The 24,723-nt window shown below is 44.5% G+C and overlaps 1 protein-coding gene and 1 long non-coding RNA gene across 5 annotated transcripts in view; one reads left to right on the top strand and one right to left on the bottom strand.

Annotated features, from left to right (window-relative positions):
• Positions 1 to 18,767, bottom strand: part of BDNF (brain derived neurotrophic factor) — a 52,088-nt gene extending 33,321 nt beyond the window's left edge. Inside the window, exon 1 of one of the 4 annotated variants that reach the window (XM_026018600.2) lies at positions 18,256 to 18,767. In XM_026018600.2, coding sequence (XP_025874385.1) covers positions 18,256 to 18,258 — 3 coding nt within the window. In that variant the 5' untranslated portion in view covers positions 18,259 to 18,767. Of the gene's footprint in view, positions 1 to 16,266; positions 16,357 to 17,181; positions 17,642 to 18,255 lie in introns of those variants that run through there. The other 3 variants (XM_026018601.2, XM_026018602.2, XM_072725361.1) reach the window with 3 other exon arrangements.
• Positions 18,768 to 19,889: 1,122 nt separating this feature from the next.
• On the top strand, positions 19,890 to 23,975 carry LOC112935021 (uncharacterized). Its single transcript, XR_003238096.2, has 4 exons — positions 19,890 to 20,232; positions 21,227 to 21,319; positions 21,496 to 21,695; positions 23,046 to 23,975. It is a non-coding gene; the product is annotated as an uncharacterized lncRNA (long non-coding RNA).
• The last annotated feature ends 748 nt before the right edge of the window (positions 23,976 to 24,723 follow it).

Below are 24,723 nucleotides of genomic sequence, written 5' to 3'. Positions count from 1 at the left end.
CTTGCGGTCATCAAGAATGTGGTGTGGAGCTCAGTATGTAATAATATTATATCTAAGGGTTTGCAGTTGACAAAATGAGTTCACTTACATCGGCTGTCTCAGAGCGTCCAAAGCCTAGTGACAGAAGCTGCTATTATTTTATAAGCGAAGAACCTGAGGCTCGGTGCCGGGAAACAATCTGCCCAGATCCAAATCCGCACAGCTAAATAAATGCCAGAGACAGGGCTTGAATGAACTGGGGAACTCTGGCTGGAAATATCCCCGCCTCCCCGGCCCTCAAAACAAACAAAGCTCTCTGTCCCTTAGTGCAAGTGCTGTCAGGAGGAGTCCGCAAATTGTTGGACTGAATAGTCAAATTGTTTAAAAAAGGAAAAAAAAAAAAAAAAAAAAAGCATGTTCTTCGAGTGTCACACGTTTAGCTTTGCACCTCTATCAACTTGACGGGAAACATGACCCGTACCAAGTACCCTGCATCCCAGATGATGAAGTTGTGCGAGGTGTGTCATGCGCGTGGAACTGGCAGGCGAGCCACAAGCAATCAGTGCCAGGGGGCATGAGGCTGGGCTGGGCCAACCCAGAGGTCCCCTGTGTGGATTCCCTGGGGTGGAGGCTGAATGCAGACACAGTTTCTTTTAATTCTGCAAAACATTTTAAGAGACTAGATTCATAAGTTAAACACACGCGTACACACAAATCGTGCACTGCCTTCTAAAGTACTGCGGGAATCCTACCCTAAACTTTCAAAAATAACTTTACGCTAATTTCAAACCCATGCTTACTTTCCAACTTTAAATTTGCGTGAAAATGAGCTACTTCCTCAGGTTTTTAAGCTCAATTGTAATTTACTTCCTGCGGGGCTGGGGGGCTGGGGGGGGGGGGAGGACCTACCCAGTCAAAGTCAAGAATCTTCGCATTCCCGGTGCTGCTCACTGGGAAGTGATGGCGAATCCTCTACCTGCCCAATCCACGATGCCACATCAGCATTTTTGCTGAAGGAAAAAGCGTTCTCGTTTCCGAGACTCTGATCGTGGTCTATGGCCAATCTTCTTATTCCTACTCTCCCTTGACGTTATGCAAATAAATGTGTGTATCTCTACCTTCCAGTGTGTGGTGCAGTTTTACTGAGGAAAAGACAGAGGAGTCAGAAATGGCTGGAATATTTCGAAATAAAAGAAGACCAATGCCAATTCAGATAAACCCTTTGATGAATCAGACCTCTTGACATTTCTGAGCATTTTGAAACGTTCTTATTTGTGATGCCACTGTTACCAAAACAATAAAAGACGAGACTTAAGATACTTGCTTATTTGCCTTAAAAGTACATCTTACATTCAAAAACAATGAAGCTAAAAGAAGCCAAGGTTGTACTAGTGTGTGGCATGGAATTCTGAATAATTCTTGTATTTGTTTAGTTCGGGTAGCATATGGAGACGGTTCCAGATCAAGCTTTTTACGAGATTATTTTCCTATTACGATCAAGGGTGATGCTGAGCCAACTTTCTGATTCTCTCTAAACGTTAGTCTCTCAGGTGATTGATATGTTAGGAACAAAGTTTCCAAATTCATGATCTGAACATTTTCTTAATCACCCAAAGGAGGAAAGATTTGACTCCTTGAAAAGAAAATGCTCCCTATTTCCCTTTTGAGGGACTTAAAAATTAATTTTGAATTACCTAAAATCTTTGTTTTTGGTTTTGGGTCAGTTCTATTCTAACCCAATGTTCTAGAAGAACAAAGGTCAGGAAGAAATGCGAACTCCCATCTATTCTTATCAGGAAACATAAACTAATCCTCATTACCCAAGCGGGGACAGAGGCAGTAGACTCAGATTTGACATTGATGTATTTTTTCTATTAATAATTTTAATTGGCTGAGGTCAACTCTACTATCGTTGTAAGCATTTTATGTTTAATTATGTTTATTTAGGTTTCCTAGTTACTCCTGCCCTAAATCCTCCTTGCAAAAAAATAAATAAATAAGTTGTCTAGAATCCAATGAATTGACCTCAAAAACTGCTGAAAATCCTAGTAATTAGCATAGGGGAAATAATAAGTAAACAGAAAACTCTCCTGCTTAGCGGAGTGGCAAAGGTATTTTCAGTGTCATGCTGCGTGACATCAAAGGCCCAATACAGCATTCAGGTATGTCCCCTCTAATCCTACAAATTATTGAGTAAGGTCTGTTTTGAGAAAAATCTTGAAAGAGAAGTAATATTCCTGTTCATCAGACGGTACCTTAATATGAGGTGTGTTTCTTCTCTGTAAACTTCTTACGAACCCTAAGTACAGCTCTATGCCATAATCGAATGTGTCCAAATTGGTCAACACCTGTTACAGTAATTATGCAACCAGGCATGGCCGTTAGTGGCAAACAAACCAAAGAAAGGAGCCACAGTATGAAAATGTTAGAAGGGCCAAAGTTAGGAGAATAGAACAAGGAGGTCAAAAACCAGTCCCATCTGGGAATAATATTTAGTTGGATCGAGAGAAACCGCGCCGAAACCATTATAAGACAACTGAGACTAGTCCCCAAACATATGAGAGTCATCAACTTGTAACCCTGTGAGTTGCCAGGTTTTCCCTGAGAACATTTAAAAATTAATAGTAAAGAATAAACTGGTTTACTCATTGTAATGTTTCTTTAAGCGTGGTCAAAAGGGCCGTGACTGTAGACAGAGCAAAAGTTAGAACTGACGGGGATAGCTGCCTATGGTACGTTGCTGGTTTTATTGGGACAAGAGCTGTAAGAACTCGCAAGTCTAAACCAAAGGGTTTCAGGTCGTTTCAGGATCAAACCGTAAGGAACAGATTACATTATTTTTGAGACTTAACTACATAGGCTGTTTGATGGTGGTGGTGAGAGATTATCTACCGTTAAATTTTATATTCTTCATGGATAAAGTTAGAAACGTGCGAAAAAGAGAATTTAGAAAAAAAGTAATCATTGAACTTCCTAAAGTCATATTAAAAATAAAATCACACTAGGAATTTGGCCTATTTTTATGTGACTCTGAAACTATCTTGAATGGTCTCTTTGACCAAGGACCTGCGTGGGACATGCAGCTGGCTGCTGGTCCAAGTCCTCCAGATAGCACAGGGATGGTAGGAATAAAATCTTCAATGCTACACATGTGGCGGCAAGGGTTGAGATTTAGATTTGTCTAGCACACAGAATCATCTGAAACTCTTGACTTTCTCAACTTCAGTTAATCTTCAGTTTACCGTCCTCATGTCATGGTTACCCTCATTCAACTGATGAAAACTTGCTGAATATCTACTGCCACACATTGCTCTACGGACTATGTTTTGTTTTAAGATTTTATTTTTTAAAGTAATCTCTGCGTCCAATGTAGGGCTCGAACTCACAACCCTGAATTGAAGAGTCACACACTCCACCGACTGAGCCAACCGCGTGCCCCAACTCTACGGAGTATGTTACAGGCAGATGAATAAAACATATTTCAGCTCTTTCGGCACTCAAATTCTTGAGCATAAGATTTGTCTTTTAATCCGCTAGGTCACTTGTGAATGAGTGAAAGGTGGGAAATTATGTCGGGTTTTGTCTTCCCTTGTCATAGGATGGGTATGTGTGGGAAGACCGACCTTCCAGCACGCTGGCAGTGGCCAGGGGATAGTAGTGACGGACAAGAAACCTGTTCCCAAAGCTGGAAGGGCACCTAGGAGCCGGGGAGGGCCCATCATGATCAATCAGAGCCCTAGTTACCCTTGGTTAACGGCATTTTACAGAAGGTAGACAAATGATAAGGGATAACCGATGCGAGTAGTGACAGGAAGGAAATGAGGCATTGTCCAGGCAGATCATTTTTCTGAGTGATTAGGTAGATTTATAAAAAGATGGATCCAGAAGAGATCGTAAGAGATTATCTCGTCTTCCTCACCACTCCTAGGCCTATCATTGCAGACCAGTAAAGAAGATTCCACATCCTTCTTCTGAAGACCTTCCTAAGTAAGGATCCAGCAATTCTAGTGCTTGGAAGTTCCAACTTACAACACATTTTTGTTCTTGTTGCAATTTATATCTCATTTTACTTCATCTAACCTTAGTGAAGATGGAGAACAGCTGCTCACTAACCTCCTTGTGTTATTAAGTCACCACTCGGACTTTTCTCATAGCAAGAAATCAGATCTCACAACCTTTCTTCATAAACTCCAACTTCCAATCCATTAATCATTTCCCTGGGTCTACTCTGGAACTCCTCCAAGATCTCCATATTCTTCTGAAAATGTAGAGCCCCGTACTAGACATGTGTGTGAAATTATCCAGGGCTCAGGAAACATGGGAGTCATGAATTATCTGAACACAGCTGTGGGGAAAAACTAAAGGGGAGATTCAATCAGATTGACAAATCCTTCCCTCGCAACTTAGAGACAGAAGTGGTTTGTTTCATAAAAAAGATGAGCCTTCATGCCAGAGCTGTATCTTCTTTCCTTAGTTTTTAGACAAAGCACTTTGCAAAAGAGATAGGTCTTGAACAGGACATTTAGCTTTTATTTCTTTTCTTCTCAAAAAAAAAAATTGTTTAAGAACAAGTGATTGTTCTGTACTCCACTTAATATCCCAAGTTGTGAACCTTTATCTGTTCAAGTGGGATTGTGCTTACATATTCTCAGGGGTTTATTTTGATGTAATTTCTCTCAGAAGGTAAGGACTACAAAACACTGCACTACTTTTAAAGCTTCGACTTTCTCCTAATTTGAACCATATCTTTTCATTTTGTCTGCATATAAAGCCTCGTTAGAAGAGAGTAAAACTAAATTGAAATCCATACAAAAGCATCATTTTGATCTACATGATTCCCAGAATCACATTTAACTGATCATTTCACTTGTCATTTATATGTCTGTTATGACCTCACAATCAAATATTTGGGGCCTCTTCATTCTTTATAGCCCAGATGAAGAGCATGGGATCAGCGGAAATACCGTTCCCACTACTCATGGATGTCTCTTTAGGGCATATTTAGGGCATTCAGTGGTGACTACAAACTCAACTTACTAGTCCGAGAAATGAGGCCAGCCATGGAATGAAATCAACACTAAAAAGAAACTGAATAGGAAAGGAGGACACTTATTTCCCCTCCATAATATAATTTCGAGAAGTTGCCTGGGACTCTGTGACCTAACGAAGACTACTAGGAGTGTTTGCTGTAAGTAGGCACTTCTGAAACCTCAGTCCATCAGTGCAGGGCCCCACGAGTGGTAGGTCTAGTTGGATCTAAGAAAGGGTGATGCTGATGCAGATGGACAGGACAAATACAATGTTTCATGAAAGTCGAGGACAGAGAGATGGGATAGAATGGGGTACGAATGGGGGAAAGCAGAGCTACACGTTTAAATTCCAAGACTCTTTACTTGATTTTTCTTCCTCCAGTCATTGCTATATATACTCAAAGAAACCCATTTTTCTCTGCTTGGGCAGTGGTTATGACCTGGGAAAGGTGGGTGATGTGTGTGAGGTAGGGGGATATATGGCTAGGTATCCAATTTTGGAAGTCAGGCATTGATTCCATGATACAAATTAAATATATTTCTGGGATGCAAATTCAGACCACAGTCAGCTTTCCTCGAGACAGCCTCGATGCTGAATTAGAAAAATGAAGACCCAACACTTTGGTACCAAATTTCATGCCTCTCCCAAATGCAGGAAAATGTTTAGCATTGAGGATCTTTTATTTCATAGACATGTTTTCCTGGAGTACTTGGGAAGAATGAGCCAATACTATTATATATTCTGACCTTTTTAATTTAAAAAAAGAAAAAGTTCCCAGGATAAATAACTCAAGTTAGCTTGCATTGCTCATTGCTTTATGTCTATACTGAATGCTAATTTGAATTACCATTCTCACATAATAAACATATTCTTATGGCATTACAACCAGATTGTGGATGTAGATCATCTTAGAACTACTTTGCAAGCCAAATTTCCATTGCCTTCCATTTTATCTGCACACAAAAACTAATTAAAGTGAGTAAAAATAAGTTGAATTCCATAAAAAAGAATCGTGCTAACCTACATGATGCCAGTTTGTCTCAAAAAATATATAGAAGTTTGACATATTCTTGACTATTTGCTTGGCTAATTGACATGTTTAATATTACTTTTTGTTATTGTGTTTTTGAGAACTCATATTGTTGATATTTGTTTATATAATTGCATTTGTCATTTTTAGGAACAACTTATAAATATCTAATTTACCCTTCAATTACTTGGCTTCTATAAGAGCACAACTTCAGAGTACTTAATAATAGAAACTAATCACAAAAATGGGATTATGTGTGTGGATGTCATATGAAGAATAAAGAAACAGCTTTAAAGAGGATTTCTTTGAGGAGCACCTGGCTGGCTTAGTGGAACATGCAACTCTTGATCTTGCAGTCATGAGTTCAAGACCCATGCTGGGTGTAGAGCTAACCAAAAAAAAAAAAAATATTTCTTTGGAAAATGATGTGGGTTAAAAAAGATAAAGTTTAAATTAGCAAACATTTCCTATCATTTTTAAGACTAGGGATTTTAATAAATAAATTTAATATTAGAATTCCCCTCTATTTTGATCATTTTAAGGGAAATAATCAATTTCTTGTTTTGTTTTGTTTTCGTAGGCAGAGGGGGGAGGAAGCTACAAAGATTGTCACTGGAAACTGTTTTGTCAAATCTCAGGTAAGAATTTAGAATCAGGGGATCCCTGGGTGGCGCAGCGGTTTGGCGCCTGCCTTTGGCCCAGGGCGCGATCCTGGAGACCCGGGATCGAGTCCCACGTCGGGCTCTCGGTGCATGGAGCCTGCTTCTCCCTCTGCCTGTGTCTCTGCCTCTCTCTCTCTGTGACTATCATAAATAAAAATTAAAAAAAAAAAAAAAAAAGAATTTAGAATCAAAAGAAGTAACTGAAAACTCAGGGAATAATATAGGAATCAATGAAAACTTGAGGTTTTAATTCATCTTGCCTTAGCTAGTGTCTCAATCATTGTAAAGTAACTGTGGAGTGTTGAAAAAAAAATGTAAATGTAATTAGTTTTGTCCTATCGATTTTAAATTACTAATGTCTTATTGGCAGGCTGTCAACATCTTGTTAATCGTGTTTCTATTTTAGTAATTAAGCTATATATAAACTTAGGCTCTCCATTGTTTTCTTATGTTTTTATTCTTGGAAAATAGAACTATCATTGTCAGAGGCAATTTTAAGGCCTGTACAGTAGTCAAGGGAGTTTGGGTCCCGGTTTAAACTTCACCACCCTGGCCGTGTGACCCGGTCAAGGCACTTCACCAGCCCACATGGATACTATACGCTTCAGAGAAACGTTTGTCGAATAGGCTGAGAGACCTTTGCTGCTGTGTGCACCTCCGTGGCCTGATCCGTAAAACGACGGCCGTGGAGCTATAAGCCGTGGTCGTCAAGGCGGGCAGCGCATTCAGACGGTAGCCCGGAAAGAACAAATGATTCAGGTGATTTCAGTGCACTGGAGGTCCCTGTGACCTAGATCACCGTTAAGATACTTCTTCCCCCTACAGTTAGACTCCTTCCAGGAACTGTATATCATTTGGTAAACTAAGCTTGAAACTCGGATCATTATTTCCCCTAAAGTTAGAGCCCTGAGCCAAGGTTAGAGTTCACAGTCTTCTATCCTTTATAGCACGCAGTTACCGCTGACAAGGCTTTCGGTGGATGTTTTCATACGTTAACGTGTTCTTTAAGATCATCCTTTCCTGCCGGAATGGTTTCTGAGCTCCAGGACATAACAAACACGTTAGGCGTTCAGGCCATCCTGTCTTGCACACATCTGAGCAGAGGCAGGAGGGGGTCTCCCCATCTCTGATTCCCTACATAACTTGGGCAGCTCTGCAAACACCACTGACTCGTGCTACCAAGACTTACCAGTCTGCCTCCGGGCCCTCACCGAAAGCCACATCTTTCTAGGAGTTGCTTTTCAGGATGGAGATGGATGAGTTTTGTCAGGAAGATGCCCAAGTCCAGGTATGACTCCCTTACCTGGACTATCTCCCAGCTTATTTCTAGAGCTGATGCTCGAGTTCTGAGTTGGCGCAAAGACACAACGGACCCAAACACCAAGTTTTGGCATTCTCCCAAATGAGATGCGATTCCCAGAGAAATTTCAAGTTTGGACTGGAGCCTTTGGAGGAAGAACATTGAATTGCACAAGGAAAGCCAATAAACATTTTAGTCCCTAACAGGGGCTGTAAGCCTTGTAATTACATTCAGGATTGTGCTTGTCCATCCTTCTCTTCTCCATATCTGTAAACAACATGTTAGCTTTGGAGGTTTGTCATCCACTGTGTTGTGGGAGAGGGTGTGCCTCTCACAGCATCTGCAGCGCGAGAGCCACTAACAGTTTGAAAAGGCAAATTTATGAAATGGCTTCTAAACACACTAAGTCCTAATCTAAACAATTTACAACGTTTCTTACTCAATAACTCTCAGAAGCCAGCTAAGTTGGAGCTGCCCTGAACAAGTTAAGAAAGGAATTAGACATCATCCATTGGGTTAATAAACTAAAGTAAGTGGAAGGAAGAACCAGGCAGGTGAAGAGTTCCAGATACTCCTCTCTCTCTTCAGTGATGATATACTTATTTCTGGAAATTCTCTTTCTTGCTAGCGTTTTAAACATGACAACAATTGTGATAATAACAGCTAAAGGATTTACAGATTAGTTTACCAAGTAAAAGAAAAGGCTTTGGGATGAGGCTGACCTGGGTTTGAGCCGAGCTTTGCCACTTAGTGGCTATGCTAACTTTGGACAGTTCATTAATTAACGGATGCCTCAGTTTCCTTATCTTTAAAATCAGAATAATCCTAGAATGGTTGTGAGGATTCAGTTAACTGTGGAAATGTAGAATGCTCACCACAGGGAACTCAAGAAATTTCGATGTTATTGCTAATTGGGTGGATCCGCTCAAAACCCTAAGTATTGTCCCTGTCTGTGACTCTGAGAATGGGACTCCAAAGAGGATAGGTGACAATGAGTAGTTTGAAAGTCTTTCATTAGTTGGCAGAGATTCAATATAATTCTGGACCAGCATTTGCGGCAACTAATTTTGAGATTCTCGGCCATCTCAAAGGGTTTGGCAAGATCTCTTGATGAAATGTATGTGCAAACCCGAAAATGCGAGACGCATATCAAATCTGGGTGGTAGCTATGAGATAGGGAGACATGATTGTATAATGGACTTTGGAACCAGAAAACCTTTAGGTTTTAATTTTAGCTTTTCCACTTAAGATTGGTTGTGTAATTTTGGGTAAATCACCGAAACTCTCTGAGCTCCACTTTCCTTATTTGTACCATTAGAATATAATCCATCTCAGAGAGTCGCTTTGAGGGTTAAACAGTATATTCAAATGCAAAGCAAAGAATTTAGCACTGAATAAATGCAAAATAAATGTTATCTCATCCCATCATAATGTGCATATAGTTCCCAGAGGACAGTAGTGACAAAATGAAGTCTACAGTTTGTTGAGGTTAGTGAAGTCACACAAGGTGTCCAGGGCAATGTGCATTGAGTTAGTGACCAGAGTGTGAACTTTTTCTCTTTTTTAATACAGTAGTGGATTTCTAGGGCAGTGGGGGGGTAGTGCTGGTGGTACTAAGGATAAACATTAGAATGACAGCAAGCTCAATCAATAGAAACACGTCACCGTACCCCTAGCCACGCCATCACTTGGTTCCTTCTCCACTTGGCAACTTGTTGAATGGTAAAAGTATATTTTAAAAGTTTTCCCCAAATGCCAGTTTCCTTCTGCCAGGGAGGAAAACTCAATGGCTAATACTGGCAGACAGCAAGAGGCTAGATTAGCATTTCTGAGTCTACACTATGTTCATAAGCACCCGCCAACAAGTGTCGTGTTGTCAAATAGCTTTGTGAAATGCTACAGAGTAGTATTTGCAGACTTGGCCACCAATAGAAACCACAGACACCTTCATATCGCTTGTCACTTGTTACAGACATCTCAAAAGACGTTGATGCTTAATCACCACTGCAAAACGTCAATGTTTACATACTGTTAGATCTTATTTCGTGCATTAAAAAAGCACACGTTACCGTATCACACAATATACTGGTTTTTTAATATTTTCATGACTATTAAATATAATTGGCTTCCTTTGCAATCTTAGAGTTCTTTATTTACTTAGAACCATTATTTTGAGAAGGGTTGATAGACTTGCCCAGACTGCCAAGAGTGGAGCCCATCAAGAGTGGTTACAGAGCTCATGCTAATCCAACATACTCCAAGGAGAAACAACAAGCCCATTTTCAACTATTGATTACAGAAGTTGCTGGGAAGAAAGTAGCCCTTAGTGAAGGAATCTGGTAAAAGCAGAAGAAATGGGTCTCCCACCAAAGTAACCAGAATTAGGAGCATGTATGGTGCAGACCAATCTCAACAAATGGCTTTAGGGAACACGCAGAGGGGTTACTTCTAGAATCTCTCTTTTAATAGTGATCCTACTTTGGCTTTTTATTTTCTCTGCTCAATTTTCGTCATGCTCACGTTTCTCCTTTCTAGTCACTCACCCTGCAGTGTCCCATTGGAAAGGCTTTAGGTATGTATGGAACCTTTCCATAATCACCCAATTTGAGTATTTCTTCCCACAGGTCGCCTTATTACCTAGGGAGTGGGTAGTTGGTATTTTCCTTGAAGCCGGAGATAAGATAAACTCAATTGCAACTTCTTTTAGTGCTGATAAGTGTGGGACCCTGCAGATTCTGAAGGAATTTCTAGATTCCCTGACATTATAACATGCCCTCCGAGCACAAAGATCGCAGATTATTTTCTTCTGCTGTTGAGGGCAATTGATTGGATTTCTCTTTCTCGGCGTGAGGAGTGTTTTGGTGCATTTAACCTTTACTCAAGGGTTAAAAACATCGGCAAAGTACTTTTAAATTCCTGTGGTGGTCCAGAAAATGCTTGCAACTGGTCAAAATGTCTCACATAGACCGCATGTTTCTCCTAGCTTCAGACTTTACTGCTGAACTCAGAGGTCATATGTTGCTAAACTGCTGGTTTTTAGAAACGAGATTTTAAAGGTTTTTTTTTTTTTAATTTTTAAATTAATACTTTGGAATATATTTTGCCATTTGTCCAAAATAGAATTCAAGAATGATATCTGTCATCCGTAGTGCATCAGAAGTTATTTTAAATATGGCATCTTTATAAAAGTCAATAGCTGCCTCATCAAAGGGCAATCATGTCCAGTGTGGGTGGCTGTGCCAATTGTTTTTGAACTACTGCAGCAAGCTAGCCAATCCCAGGGAATGGCTTGCAGCCTTTCTACACCCACATTTTTTCTTAATTATCTCCACCAGGCTGAGTTAGCTAAGGACAGATCTATAGCATTTCCTGGATGTCAAAATGCCCACACACCTTCTGCAATCCTTGAGCTTCCAGCTCCCTTTCATGTTTTTCCTGGTTGGTCCATCTAATTATCTATTATCATGTATATATAATGCATTATTCATGAGGCCCAGACAATTTCAGGATGTAATATCTCTGATTTCAAAAGGAAATGACCTGAAAAATTAGAACTTATGCTTGCACAAAGAAGATGAGCAATTAATTTGATAGTGAGTCTCTCTCATCATCCCATACCTTTGAAAAATAATCTGCAGGAGTTTGGGATCATTGTTCAAAATTAAAACTCTCCCAGTCATCATTTCTCAGAAAACAACAAGTTCAACATCTAGATTCCTTCTATATGGGGTTTAAATAAGTTGCCTTGACTTCTCATAATGTGCTTCCTAACAAACAAGGTAAAAACCTGGTGGCACCCCAAATTATAAATCATCAAAGGTTAGGGTGACTTAGGCCCTACCTTCCGCCAAGGAGGAGTTATCTGTTGTATCACTCAAACTTGGAGCTAACGTGGAATTGAGAGTTTATCCTGAGAACATCTTCCTTGTCTTATGTGTGAGGAAATAGAGATGCTGAGGGACTAATGGATTTTTTTCAGCTCCTGACAACTAGTTGGGAGGGAAGCTTGAACTCAGGCTTTTAATTTGGTTCACTGTGTTCTCTTGAAAAAGGGAAGATTCCAGCAGTTTGTCCCCTTCCGGAGATTGGAGGAAATTAAAGGACGAGTCATGTCTCTAACCTATAAGCTCCACCAAGATAGGTGCCATTTAGTCTTCCTTATTGCTGAATCTTCAGCCTGTAAGTTAATGCTTATTGCAAAGAAATATGAATCTTAGCATCTAGGAAGTATACCTTTTGGGCAAAGTAGGAAGTGGCCAGTCAAGTTCATGATCCCATAAGTATCAGAGTATCTACCAAGACAAGCAAGATCCCAGGAATTGAAAGCTGGGATGAAATTCCAGAGGCTTGGAAGAAAACAAGTCAGTATGAATTCAAGCATCAGATATGAGTTGGGATAAGTGACCTCTGAGGACCTTCCCAGCCCTCAGATTCTATGACTCACTCGAAAAGCAAAATGATTCTTGGCTTTGGCTCTTCCTATTTTCTGTGTTGGTTTTTTGGGGACTTAGAGACTGTGCCTTAGATGGTATGTCAGCTACGGGAAGATTCCTTCCTTTGAGTCTCCAATTGCAGGAGATTGAAGTGGCTTAGAAAGGCAAAGTCATAGAATTTGGTGAACTGTTTGTAAATAATTTTTTTTTATCAAAGAAATCAAAATAGGAGAAAGATAACACATACAGTTCCCTCAGATGCCTAAGTGGGATTTGAGGTGGCACCGTCTGGAGAGGAACAAGCATGATCCGTGAAATTTGAAGAAATAGACTGAGCCAGTCTTCACCCTCTTACCAGCAGCGTGGTCCTGGACAACTCTGAATTTCCTCATCTGTAAAAAGGTGACTGCTAATTCCTACCCGACACAAATGCCAACGAGATCAAATAAGGAATAAGGTAAAAAGCTATCAAAGCACTACATGCTTACAAAATACTATTATCAGGAAATAACAAATAAAGTCTGCATTATAGCAGAATTCTTTCTAGGACTCCTTTAGAATGTTAGGAAAAAAGAAAAAAAAGTAAGAAAGTCTGCCTACATTTTTAAAAACTCAGAATGAACACTCCCCAAATTGCCAAATGAAAATGGAGGCAGGGACAAAGAATTTAACATTCTGACCTTTGCATCATGCTGTTTTGGGGTATTAGTCTTCAGTGAACATGTGTATCTTCCTCAAGACACACTTGTTAAAGCAGTAGCTTTAACTTCCAAAGTAAAAAAAAAAAAAAAAAAAAAAAAGGAGAGAGATTTCAAATTGTTGCAAGTATGATCACTCTTAAGTCAAAGGGGGAAGGAAATTTTCTTTTTATTGTTGAAGAATTCAGTCTTTCTGCCCTTACAGGCAACCCCCCCTCCCCATTTCCATAGGATTCAGTAGTGGTATGCTCTCACTAGGTGTTACTATTTATCTTTATTAAGTACCACACTCTGTTCTTTGCGTGGATTGTGGCCTGTCAACTCAAGAGAGCCCCGCTTGTTAATGACACCAGCAAAGACACAGAGACAAACATGCCCCTACACACGCACACGCACACACGCACGCACACACAGCAGTAGCAGATCAGCAGGGAAAGACACGAGCCAAAGGAAGATAATTTGAATTACTTCTGAGGTAGCAGTTGTAAAATTAAAATAGGCAACTCATTAAATTATCCATAGAGTGAAAAGAAAGCTACCAAAATAGATATTTTTCTGGCAAGTCAGTGCTTTTCAGAAAAAAAAAAAATTTAGTTTTAAGCAGAATTTTAAAACCAGATGATATCAGTTGGTATTCATTAGAATCATTTAAATAGTTTGTCCTAATCAAAAGCAAAGAATAGCTTTGCTGGCCTTTGGTAGAAGTATATTGAATAAAAAACATGTTCAGTGAGACATCATTTTAACTGACAGATTGTAAGCAATTTGATCTGGTGAATGCTATTTGAGCAAGTTGGAGCCTGGTCCCCAAATCATGGAATTAAAAATAAAAATTCTTTTCCGGCAATGCCTCCATGCTGGCTTTTCTTCATTTCCATGTGCTGGTTTTTGTGGCCGATTATCTATTTTGTGGTCATCATCCAGGCCTTGCCTCGCAGGTTGACTGATTTGGGGATTTTGTTTCTTACTAACGCTTCCCCTAGAGGACAGGCCAGGAAAAGAAAAGAAACTAGATTCACCAGCTTCTCCTCTTATTAAAAATTTAGATTAGCGACTTGATAGGAAAAGAGGCTGGCAAATAAACGAAGTTTACGTACGTTGATTTTGGTATCTTTTCAAGGCCTTCTTTCCGACTCACACTGGTAGGCAATTAACAAATACTGTTTTGTAAGCCAGCAAAAATCTTGCTTGTCCAATCCCTATTCCTGCCTTAACCATACAAATTTAACGATCATCTAAAAATAATTAGCACCCTGATCCCATTCAATGAAAGTGCTGTACGTAAAGAGAATGCAAAATAGTGACAGCTCCCATTTACGGAGAGCGTCTGCTTCCCAGTTTGCAAAAACCCTTTCAGACATTTTTTTTTTCTTCCTATCCTGCAAAAATTGCTGTGTTGTAGGTCTTACTATCAATGACACTGAAAAAGCTACAGGCAGGATGAATATATTTTCATCTGAATCAATACTGATATATTCCATTGGGGGAGCTAGACCAAGCGAACATCTCACACACGGAAATATTAATATGCAAGACCAGGGGTCCAAAAGTAGGCTAGAAGGTTGTTGGTTTTTAGGGTTAAAAAGAGCCCCCCCCCTCCCTTCCTTGCTCTCTCTCTCTCTCTGTATCACCTTCTAATCTTCCTTCTGATTGCAAACCGGACAATTGAAATTTCTTGCCTTCCTGCTGAGACGCTCTATGTAAATACACATCCACAGTGACTAGCAGGTGCACCATCCTTAAAGGGACCTTCGTCTCCGCGGCGCCCTAGGCGAAACCATTTTGCCTCCTAAGTCGAGGACGTGTGTGTCTGTGACAGAGGATGACGTGACACTTTGCAGGTTTAAGTGCTTAATGATCTCGAGGTTACAAGCATGAGGCTGTTAAGCATTTTCCCCTCCTGGTCTCCCAGAGACGCGGCATCTACAATTTTCTCGGGTCGCCTGTCACCTAAATTGGCAAGTCGACTAAAAGGCTAATATTCCCTTAGCGATGCCCCCATCGGAAGCCCTAGCAACTGTATTAGGCAGCGGGGAGTACTCGCGAGCAAGACACCTCGCCGAGAGGGAACTCTGCAATTTAGAGTGACAGATGATTCTTTCCTCATCCATCAAGCCGCCTCAAAATGTCACAATATTTACACCTCTTCCTTGGTGAATTAGGATCCAGACAGGGTAAAAAAAAAAAAAAAAAAAAAAAAAAAAAAAAAAAAAAAAAAAAAAAAATGCGACCGGTTGCCGCTTGATTGGGGAAAAAGGAAAAAGCAAGCGTTGCACCTTTAAATCCTGCCGATCCGCTCCCCCCTCCCCTCCCCTCCGCACCCCTCCCGCCCTTCTCGGGATTTTGCAATAAATCTCCCAGTTCTGCGTTCAGCCCTGCAGATCCGTATTTAAAACAGCACCATCTGGGAAGGGTGGGTGGCGGTGGTGATGCGGACTCCTTGGAGTTCCTTTGCAGCACGCTTGGAATTGCATCAGACGGATCAGAAATCCCCCCGCCCCCACGCCCCGCCCCGCCCCGCCCCGCCCCGCCCTCCCTCCATCCCTCCCGGCGCCCGCCCTCCTCCCTCCTGCTCCCTCCGCGGGGCTCGCGCGGGGAGCGCGGCTGCACCCGGAGCCTCGGAGCCGCCTCGGCTGCTGCGCGCCCGGCCCCGCGCCCCCGGCCCCGCGCCCCCGGGCCCGCCCCCGCCTCCGGGGCACAGCCGGGGTCGCGGCGCTCCCCGCCCCCCCTCGGCTCCGGACTGCAGGGCTGAGCCGGGGGGGAGGAGCCCGGGACGCCCCAGCCCCGAGCCGGGCTCGGCCGCCGGAACAAAGGGTCCGGCCCGGGGGCGGGCGCAGGTCGCGGGGGCGGGGAGGGCGGCGGCCCCGGGCTCCCGCGGGAGAGGCCGAGCTCCGCGGGGCATCGCGGGGCGCCCCCCGGGGCGGGGGCGGGGCGGGGCGGGGGGGCTCAGCGGCGCAGGTGCTCCCCGCGCCCCCGGGGCGCCCCTCGCCGGGGCCGGGCGGCCTGAGCATCCTCCGGGCGGGCCTGCGAGCGCTCCTCGCCGCCGCCCAGGCCCCCTCCCCCGGCCCGGAAGGGACCTTCTTCCACCGAGCGGAGGCCCCCCCTCTCCTTAGTTACCCCGACTGACTCGGACCTGGGCTCAGTGAGGCATCCGGCCCGGCGGGGGAGCGGAGCGCGGTCTCGGCGGCTCCCCTTCCCTTGAGAAAGCGGGAGCCCTCCAAGCCAGCGCCCGAAACTCGTGGGGAGGGAGGAAAAAAAAAAAAAGAAAAAAAAGAAAAAAAAAAAAAAAAGAACCACCAGAAAGAAACATCCAGCGAGGGCGACGGAGGGGAAGCGATAGAATGAGGGAGGGATGGAGGGATGGAGGGATGGAGGCAGGAGGAGGGGGCGGGGTAGAAGGAGGGGGGGCGGGAAGGAGGGAGGGAGGCAGGGAGGGGGAGAGAGAGGAAGGGAGGGGGGAGAGATACATAGAGAATGAATCCTTCTCACTAGAAGAGCTGAAATTACCTTGATTCATTTTGTGTTGGAGATTTAACGCTACCTCCTACCTCCTCCCCAGCCTCCACCTCCCCTTCCCTCGCCGTACACCACCTCCACCGCCTGATTCTAAATGGCACAAAGTCAAAATTTAGGGGATCGAATGTTGTGTAAAAGCTTCATAATTAGTAATGAATCTACTGTACACACACACACACACACACACACACCGGCAAAGAACGGAAAAGAAGGAGGTGAAGGGGAGAAAAAGAGAAATCTTACATTTGAATCAGACATATGCAGGTCCAAGTTAACTAAACTCATTATATCCGCAGGAAGACTGAGCATTTTTTCCCCCTTTATTTCTGTTCCCCCACCCCCCCACCCCCCTTCTCGCTTTACCCCAAGGCTCTCACCTAGGGCAATCCAAACTGGGCAAATACCAGGAAACAACCCCCCTCTCATGCTCTCCTTCCACCTCCTCCCCTTCACCACAAGTCCTCTCGGGAAGACTGAGTATCAAAATAGCTCAAGAATTGGGGTTGCAGGGGGTCCCCGCCCCGATGCTTACCTTCTTTGCGGCTTACACCACCCCGGTGGCTAGATCCTGGAGATAAACACTTGCATTTCCCAAAGTTAACCCAGTATACCAACCCGGAGCTTGCCAAGAGTCTATTCCAGCCTACACCGCTAGGAAGCCAACTTCAGCGAGCTCAATGAGGGGACCAAACTGGGGCTCGCTTTCCAAACGCTCCGCTCCAAAATCTGACTCTCTCCAGCCCGATCTCGGTGTGAGCCGAACCTCAGAAAAGACGCTTCTTAAGGGCGACACGGAGCTGGCTTCACTGCGGGGCCGAGAGGCCACCTAGGGTACCACCACCTCGGACAAATCCGTTGGCTCTGTCCAAGGTGCTGAATGGACTCCGCTCGCCCAATTACACACCCGGCGCAGCGGGAGGAAAAGGCTAAAAAATCTCTAATTCAGTGATACTTGATATTGCTCTAGACGGTTTCTTCCACTTCCTTACGTTTTGTCACGTGTGGATGGCTTTGCCAAAGCCATCCTGTTAATAGTTGATCACATGTTGATGAGACCCTTTTCTTCTAGGAGAGGATTACCCATTTCATTCCCGGTGATATGCACTTCTGACTTATTTCTCCCCCCACCAACCCCACCCCCATCCGCACCCAAACTCCCATTCTCTACCCCGTCCTTGCCCCCCCCTCCACCCCCTAACCCCAACCTCTAATAGCATTATTGGTTTCAGATGGAAATTAACCCCCCTTGCGAATGTCAATTACATGCCCACATATAAATCATAGAATATGCTCATACACCACACACATAGAGGAAAAGGATGGAATGCAAGAAGGCTGGGAGAGAAGCATCAGCCTTGAACAGCCAATATCACACACACACACACACCCCCCCTCCAGCTCCAAGTTTGTTCCACGCAGTTCCACATTGCTGTGTTAAATCTCAAATGATTCCAATTAAAGTTGCACTATGTAAAAACCCGATTCTCCTGGCCTGAGTAGCTGCTGTTCTTTGGCGTGTGAAGTGCCAGGAAGAGCTGTGATATGCCCGTTGTTAAGCAACATGTCAAGATTTTTCAATTATAATGCAGGGTTTATTGCTACTCACCATTGTGCCTTTGCTGTCCTGGAGACTCAAGTGTCTTAAAATCCCGTCTCCCCAACAGATGCTGGAAGGTAATGTGTCTTGTTTGAAGTCATCATGTGAGAAGTTCGGCTTTGCTCAGTGGATCGCCCACCACTTGGTGTGACTTATGAATCTAATAACCCTTTGCAATATCCGCAAGCTTAAACTCTCAACCACCTTGGCGACTACAGAAGACAAAGCAACTGGCATCGGTGTTGAAAAACCTATAGATTTACGCAAACGCCCTCACTCCGAGAGAGGCACGCTTTCTCTGGAGTCCTAACGTGGTTCTAATGAATGAGCGAGGTTACCCAGGACTGCCCAGCTGCCCTGCTAAACAGCGGGTGGTTCCTGGGGCTGCCTCCCAGCCGCCCGTCTCTGGGTCCTGGCACAGAAAGTTCCCGGGGAAAGTGAGGAGTTTCAAGGGTACCCTCATAAAAATAGTGCAGCCTGCACACCGCTCCCTTGTCCACTGCTCAGGTCACACCTGGGGCTCTGGCAGAGCTGAGCTCGGCTCGGGAGATTTCCCCGTCGCCAGGTAAGAAACCCTTCGCCGTGTCAGGCTAGGGCGGGAAGACCGCTGGGGAACTTGTTGCTTATCAGCGCCAGCGAGCTACCGCTTTAATAATAATAGCAGGAGAGCGCAGGGGGGGAGGGGAGGAGGGGAGCGGAGGGGAGCGGAGGGGAGGGGAGGGGGCGCGGAGGGGGGGCGGCCTCGGCTCTCCAGGCTGTTTACGTGACCAGCTCACTGTGACTCCCTCGGTAGAAAGGAAACTTCTCAGAAAAGTTCGTGCCCCCCCTCCCCCATCATGACTAAGGGTCTCCAGCTGATGAGGTCGTGAGTGCTGATCCGGGCTGGGGGGTGCTGGGGGCTGGGCGGCGGGGGGTGTGGGGGAGTGACTTGCCCTTGGGCACCACTGCATGCGTCGACGCGCGCATCAGCCCGACAACTTTTCCTCTCCCTCCCAGGGACTGATGACTAGGCGAGAGGCACCGGGGCGAGCCACTAGTTGCCCACGGGAACCTGTGCAAGCCCAGCTCCCGGCGGCTGAGTTGGATGAAGTTCTAACTGCGTGTGCTCTAATGGGTTATGGCTCCTCCGGTGGGAGTTAGAGCCCCGGCGCGCGGCTGGGGCGGCCTGGAGCGCCGCGGAGCGCGGGGCCGCGGGCAGGGGCGCAGGGGGGTCGCCGCGCGGCTCGGGGGCGCCTCCGCGCGGGCCTGGGGGCCCCCGGGGGTCTGCGGGGGGCGGCGGGGGCGCGCCCGCGGGGCCCGGGCCGGGATCGCCGCGGTGGGAGGGGTCTCTCCCAGGAAGCCCCGCGGCTTAGAGACGCGCGTCCTCGCCAGTGGCTGCGCAGGCTGGGGCGCGGGGAGGTCACGTGCCGGCGGGAAGAAACTTGCCGAGGGGAGGATGAACTTCAAGGAGAGGCTCGCAGCGCCCTGCGCCCCCTCCCCGGGCGCCCGAGCCGGGAGAGGGGCCTCGCCCTCCGCAGCCTGGGGAGGGGAGGGGAGGGGAGGGGGGGCCCGGGGAGCTCGGGCCGCGCGCGCAGTCCCCATCCCGCAGCCTGCGGGGCGCGCCCCAGGCCTCTTTCCGCCCAGGCCGCCCTTTGCAGCCCCCCCAGCCGACGCCCGCGAGCCGAGCCGAGGATGCGGGGAGGGACGCGCGCCAGTTGTTATGGAGATGCCGGCCGCCCCGAGGAGCGAGGAGCGCGAGGCCCCGGGAAGTCCCCAGGAGGCTTTCGTGGGGGTGGGGTGGGGGCTGTCGTCGTTTTGGCCCCAACCGCACCATCATTTCACTCCCCACGCAGGGTCCCCACCCCGGGGAGCCCATCGGCGGCGTCGCAGGCCCTGGCCGCGGCGCTATTGACTGCAGGGATGAGGCAGAGAGATGCTGCAGAAGATGGTGGATGTGGCTCTGAAGTTTCAGGCCCTCCGGCCCTATCCAGCCTCCACTTCCTTTAGGTCAGTCACAGGCGCCCTGTCTGAATGCCATTCATTCGTGGCTTCCTCGCGTGTGAAGACCTGAGTCACACGGCGGTGGGATGGGAGGCCACAGGATGTTCTGGGGCTGCCTCAAGGATCTGCCCCCCTCCCCCTCCCCCATCCCAGAAATGCCTTCCCCTTGGAAAACTGGCTTGAATTCCCAATTGCGTACATGGACGTCTGCTCATTGGAATTCCCATTGGCTCCGGGTTATTATTACTATAAGTGAGTCCAGTGTTGAGTTGACAGCACCCTAGAGATGCTTCCAGGGCCAACCCAATTCATCCGAGGCTCCAAAAAAGGTACAAATATACAGATGTTCCCTAGACCTCCTTAGGGGTAGTTACAGATGTTTCCTAGACCTCCTCAGGGATAGTTCTAGACTCGTCCTCCTCCTGGACACCTGAGGGAGGTCACGATAAAAGGATGCCAGGCACCCTCCCCATCATCAAGGCAACGGTTCCCTCCAACTAAAAGGACTGCTCAGATTGTCCACAAACTGCCACTTTTTGTCGATCCATGAATTAGCCAGCAGATGCTGCCCTAAGACTGGGACAGCTGGTACATACCATCCTCAGAGGTCTTGGGGGTACAGGTTTTGTGGACAAGACTGGTTTCCTGAGAATGCGATTCAAAATGCCATAATTAGGTTTCCCTGCCTATTCAGCGACTCCATTACAGATCTGAAACCTTGAAATAACACAGGGAGAGGATCACTATATGAACACAATTATTCCCATTGTCATCCATGTGATATATTTATTTGGCTTCTTTGTCAGCAATTTATAGTTTGTATAGAGACTATCAGATATTTCTCTCTCTGAGGGATCTTTAATTCTGAAAACTAACGCCATATTTTATAGTAGGGTACCCTGAGTTGTTAGCTTGGGTGCTTGGGGATTCAAAACATGAGTGATTACTTGGTTTGAAATGATTTAGACAACACATAAGCGTACTGAAAATGTTTTCCAAGGAATACGTTTGACCGCTGCCTTTCTTCCTTGGAGTCATTAACTAAAACCTACAAGTCATGGGCCAAGATGAAGGACAAGAACTGCTATTTAAGGTGAGTTCTCATAGAGAGTTGGAGAGAGAAGTGAAGAGGTGGTGTTTAACATATAGTATTTTTCTTTCTGTTCTTCATTTCCCAGTGATGAGAATTCTCTTGGTGCATGATCAGCTCTCCACCTTACCTCGTTCCACTCACTTACACATTTTCTTTTTCTTTTTCCCCATCTGCAGAAATCCAGTGTCTAATATAAGCAAAGATTGCAGTCATTTCATTTGTTAAGACATATGCCAAGCATTGTACCTGCCACAGTTTTCATCTTGGGAGCACTTATTCCTGAGGTCATCTCATTTTCTCTGCACAACCCGAGTCAGCTGTGATATGAATATCACACTTCTCCAGGTTCATCTGACCCCATTCATTTTTAGCAATGGTAAGAACATTTCAAACTGAACAGTAAACAAATCTTGTTCCTTAAAGATCACTACTTAACAATGTAGCCAGATTTAAAGCAAAGCGTATTAACATAACCTAGAAGAAAGGATTTTTGCTTCGAAACCATGAATATTGTGTCCCCGGTAGGTGAATTGTCTAATGCTCACACACAGTGTTCTGCCAAAGTAATAGTTGTAAAATCTGGTCTCTGACTGTATCTTTCTGAAGATGAGCGTAAAAATTAATAAGAAAGGACTTATCCAGACTAGGAGGCACAAGAATATCATCAGGGAGGTGTGTGAAGATTTTCAGAATTAGTGGGAGCGAGGTAACAAAACAGGAGTCTACACCATCAGAAATGAAAGAGTGTTCCTTTTTCTTGGGGGAATTAGCAGATGCTTGGGATATCTCTTGGGACAAAGCCTTGACTTCTAAAAGGGAATTCGGTATGTCACAGTAAAAAGAATGGTTTGGGTACTCCCTTCCCTCATATCAAGGCAGAAATGATGAGACAGTACTTCCATTCTTTCTTTCCAAATTTTCTTTTTAAATCTATTTGATTGTAATTAATTGCCAAGTGCTCCACCTCGTGTTGGGTGGATTAGTTCCTTTCTTCTCACTTACCCCTACTTCTTCTTGCCCGTCAGTACTTACTCTGTGCCTGCCACTTCTTGGGAGTTGGTGATCCCTATATTAATAATTCCCTAGCCTAACAGATCTCGGAGTCTAATAAGGCCAAGATCTAATCCATGAAGGGTTGGGGAGTTAGGGGAAGATGACACCGTGGAAGAGTGTTTGGCTAATTATTGCCCAGATGTCAGCAGTCATTGCCTCAGGATCACTTGTTATAATCCATGAAGGAGAGTGTTCATAGAGGATCTTCAGATGGTGACATAATTGCTGTCTTGGAAGCTAAAAAAACAAAAACCAAAAAAAAAAAAAAAAAAACACAGCAAGAGAGTTGTGTTTATGATATGAGAAGTGATTCTGACCAGGTAGGAAGAAAGATTGGCTCCCTTAGTCACTTCCTGATTTTTAATGGTTCTCCACAGGCAATAGAAGGAGAGGCAAAGAATCACGATGCACAATTTGGAAAGCTTTCTGAAAACAAGAATAGGCAATGATTGCCAAGAACCTGATGTTGAGCTCATATTTAAAAAGAACCCAAGGAATCTTCCAGTTACAAACCTAGTTTAGTTAGAGGGGAAACAAGCAGAGCATCGAAAAGAAGCAAGCAAGAGAAAGCCTTGGAAAAGTTATGGTTTAGTTGTAATAATCCTGGTGCATTCCTGAGCCTGACAAGTAAGCATGAGACAAAAGATCTGATCATGACTTAACTCAATTTCAGGAAAACCAGACAGCCACATAATGAGGCTGAAGCAAGACCACATGGGATTTTGAGGAAGAACCGAATGACTCTTTCCAAACCATCCTACGGACAAGAGATGAATAAGAGGAAGTATGGGTGGCAAGTCGGGGAGAAGTGACGTTGTTAATGTGAAAAGCTGATAGAAGATTAAGACAGGTCAAGAGCATGTCAGGTCAGGGCTTGGAAGAAAATATACTTAGCTAAATGTAAGATAATGTTAGAAATTGAATAAAATGAGAAAGCAAGTCCCCAAGGAGTCCCATAACTTAGGATCATGAAAAGGCAAACAGAAACTCGTAAAAGCAATAGCGTCTATATCGTGGTGGGGCCTACCAGGCTATGTTTGATATTTAAGCTCCCTAAAACATCTGGAAGGAAGCTTTCACAGATGCTAAACCATACTTTTTTTTTCTTTTAAAATGATTTAATGGGCACATGCATTTCCTGGGTAGTTGTGTTTTTGTTTTTAAGTAAACTCTACCCCCATTGTGGGGCTTGAACTCATAACCTTGAGATTAAGAGTCACATGTGCTATTGACTGAGCCAGCTAGGTACCTTACCTGGGCGGCTTTTTTTGAAAAGCAGATTTGGAGTCTAGCATAAGGACCGAGATTTCACATTTTTAACAAATTCCCGGGTGGTGGGGCTGGACCACACTTTGCACGTGCTGCTTCAACCCATGGCATCATTGGGATTACAATCTTTGTCAAAAAATAGCCAATCGCTTTGTTAACTGAAGCAAATGCCAAAAAATGAAAAAAATAATCCAAGTAATAGACCTCGTCTTTTAACCCTAATATTATGCCAACCACAAACTCTGACTTGCTCTTGAACCCATTAGTTCTAGAAAGTTTCTGAACACAACTAACATCAACCTCTTAAAATAAATAACACTGGCCATAGTTTAAATGTTTGTCTTTTTATATGCACTGAAATAAGAGGAAAATGAATTGGCTTGGAATATACTGGGCACATTGCAAAACTGAAATGAAGTCAGGAAAATTATTCTAGTCATGTAAAGAGGATTGGTTAGGTCATATTATAAGTCCTGAGCTCATTCTGGGTTTCTTTCTATAAATAGGATATTTTGGAACTAGAGAAGGCATAGCAGAAGGCAACCAGAATGACAGAGGGATTTGGGGAATTTGCTTCTGCTGAAAGGTTAAAGAAACTAGGTCTGTTTTCTTTTGTAAGGAGAGAAAAGATGGTACCTCACTGAGGTGATATCATTCTAAAAGTAGTGGAAGTAATAGGATGCGACAAGAGTGCCTTATGGAAACAAGAGTAGAAAGATTCTGGCACAGAATGAAGGCCAGAAGAATGGCTCTAGCTTTTCTAAAGGCCCTCAGTTAGCACTGTTCCTATTGGCAAAATTTCACTAGTCACAAAAGGAGGGATAAAAAATGGATTTTGACCAGGAAATAAGTGAGAGTTGGAAAACGAGGAGACAAGGGGGACCTTATCTATCTCTTCATTGAGAACATTTAAAATAGGCATCTATTAATCCTGTAGAAGTCCTTACTCACAGCACATGGTGAACTTTACCAACATTCCCCGGGCTCAAGGACTCTGCTTCTGTAACATCACATTTCTGCTTGCTCTTCATCCCCAAGATGGTACTTTTTCCATCCGTTCAGCAAAGAAATTTAAATAATCA

Source organism: Vulpes vulpes, chromosome 11 (genome assembly GCF_048418805.1).
Source record: "Vulpes vulpes isolate BD-2025 chromosome 11, VulVul3, whole genome shotgun sequence".
Lineage (NCBI taxonomy): Eukaryota > Metazoa > Chordata > Mammalia > Carnivora > Canidae > Vulpes > Vulpes vulpes.
This window is presented reverse-complemented; position numbering and strand designations above follow the sequence as displayed.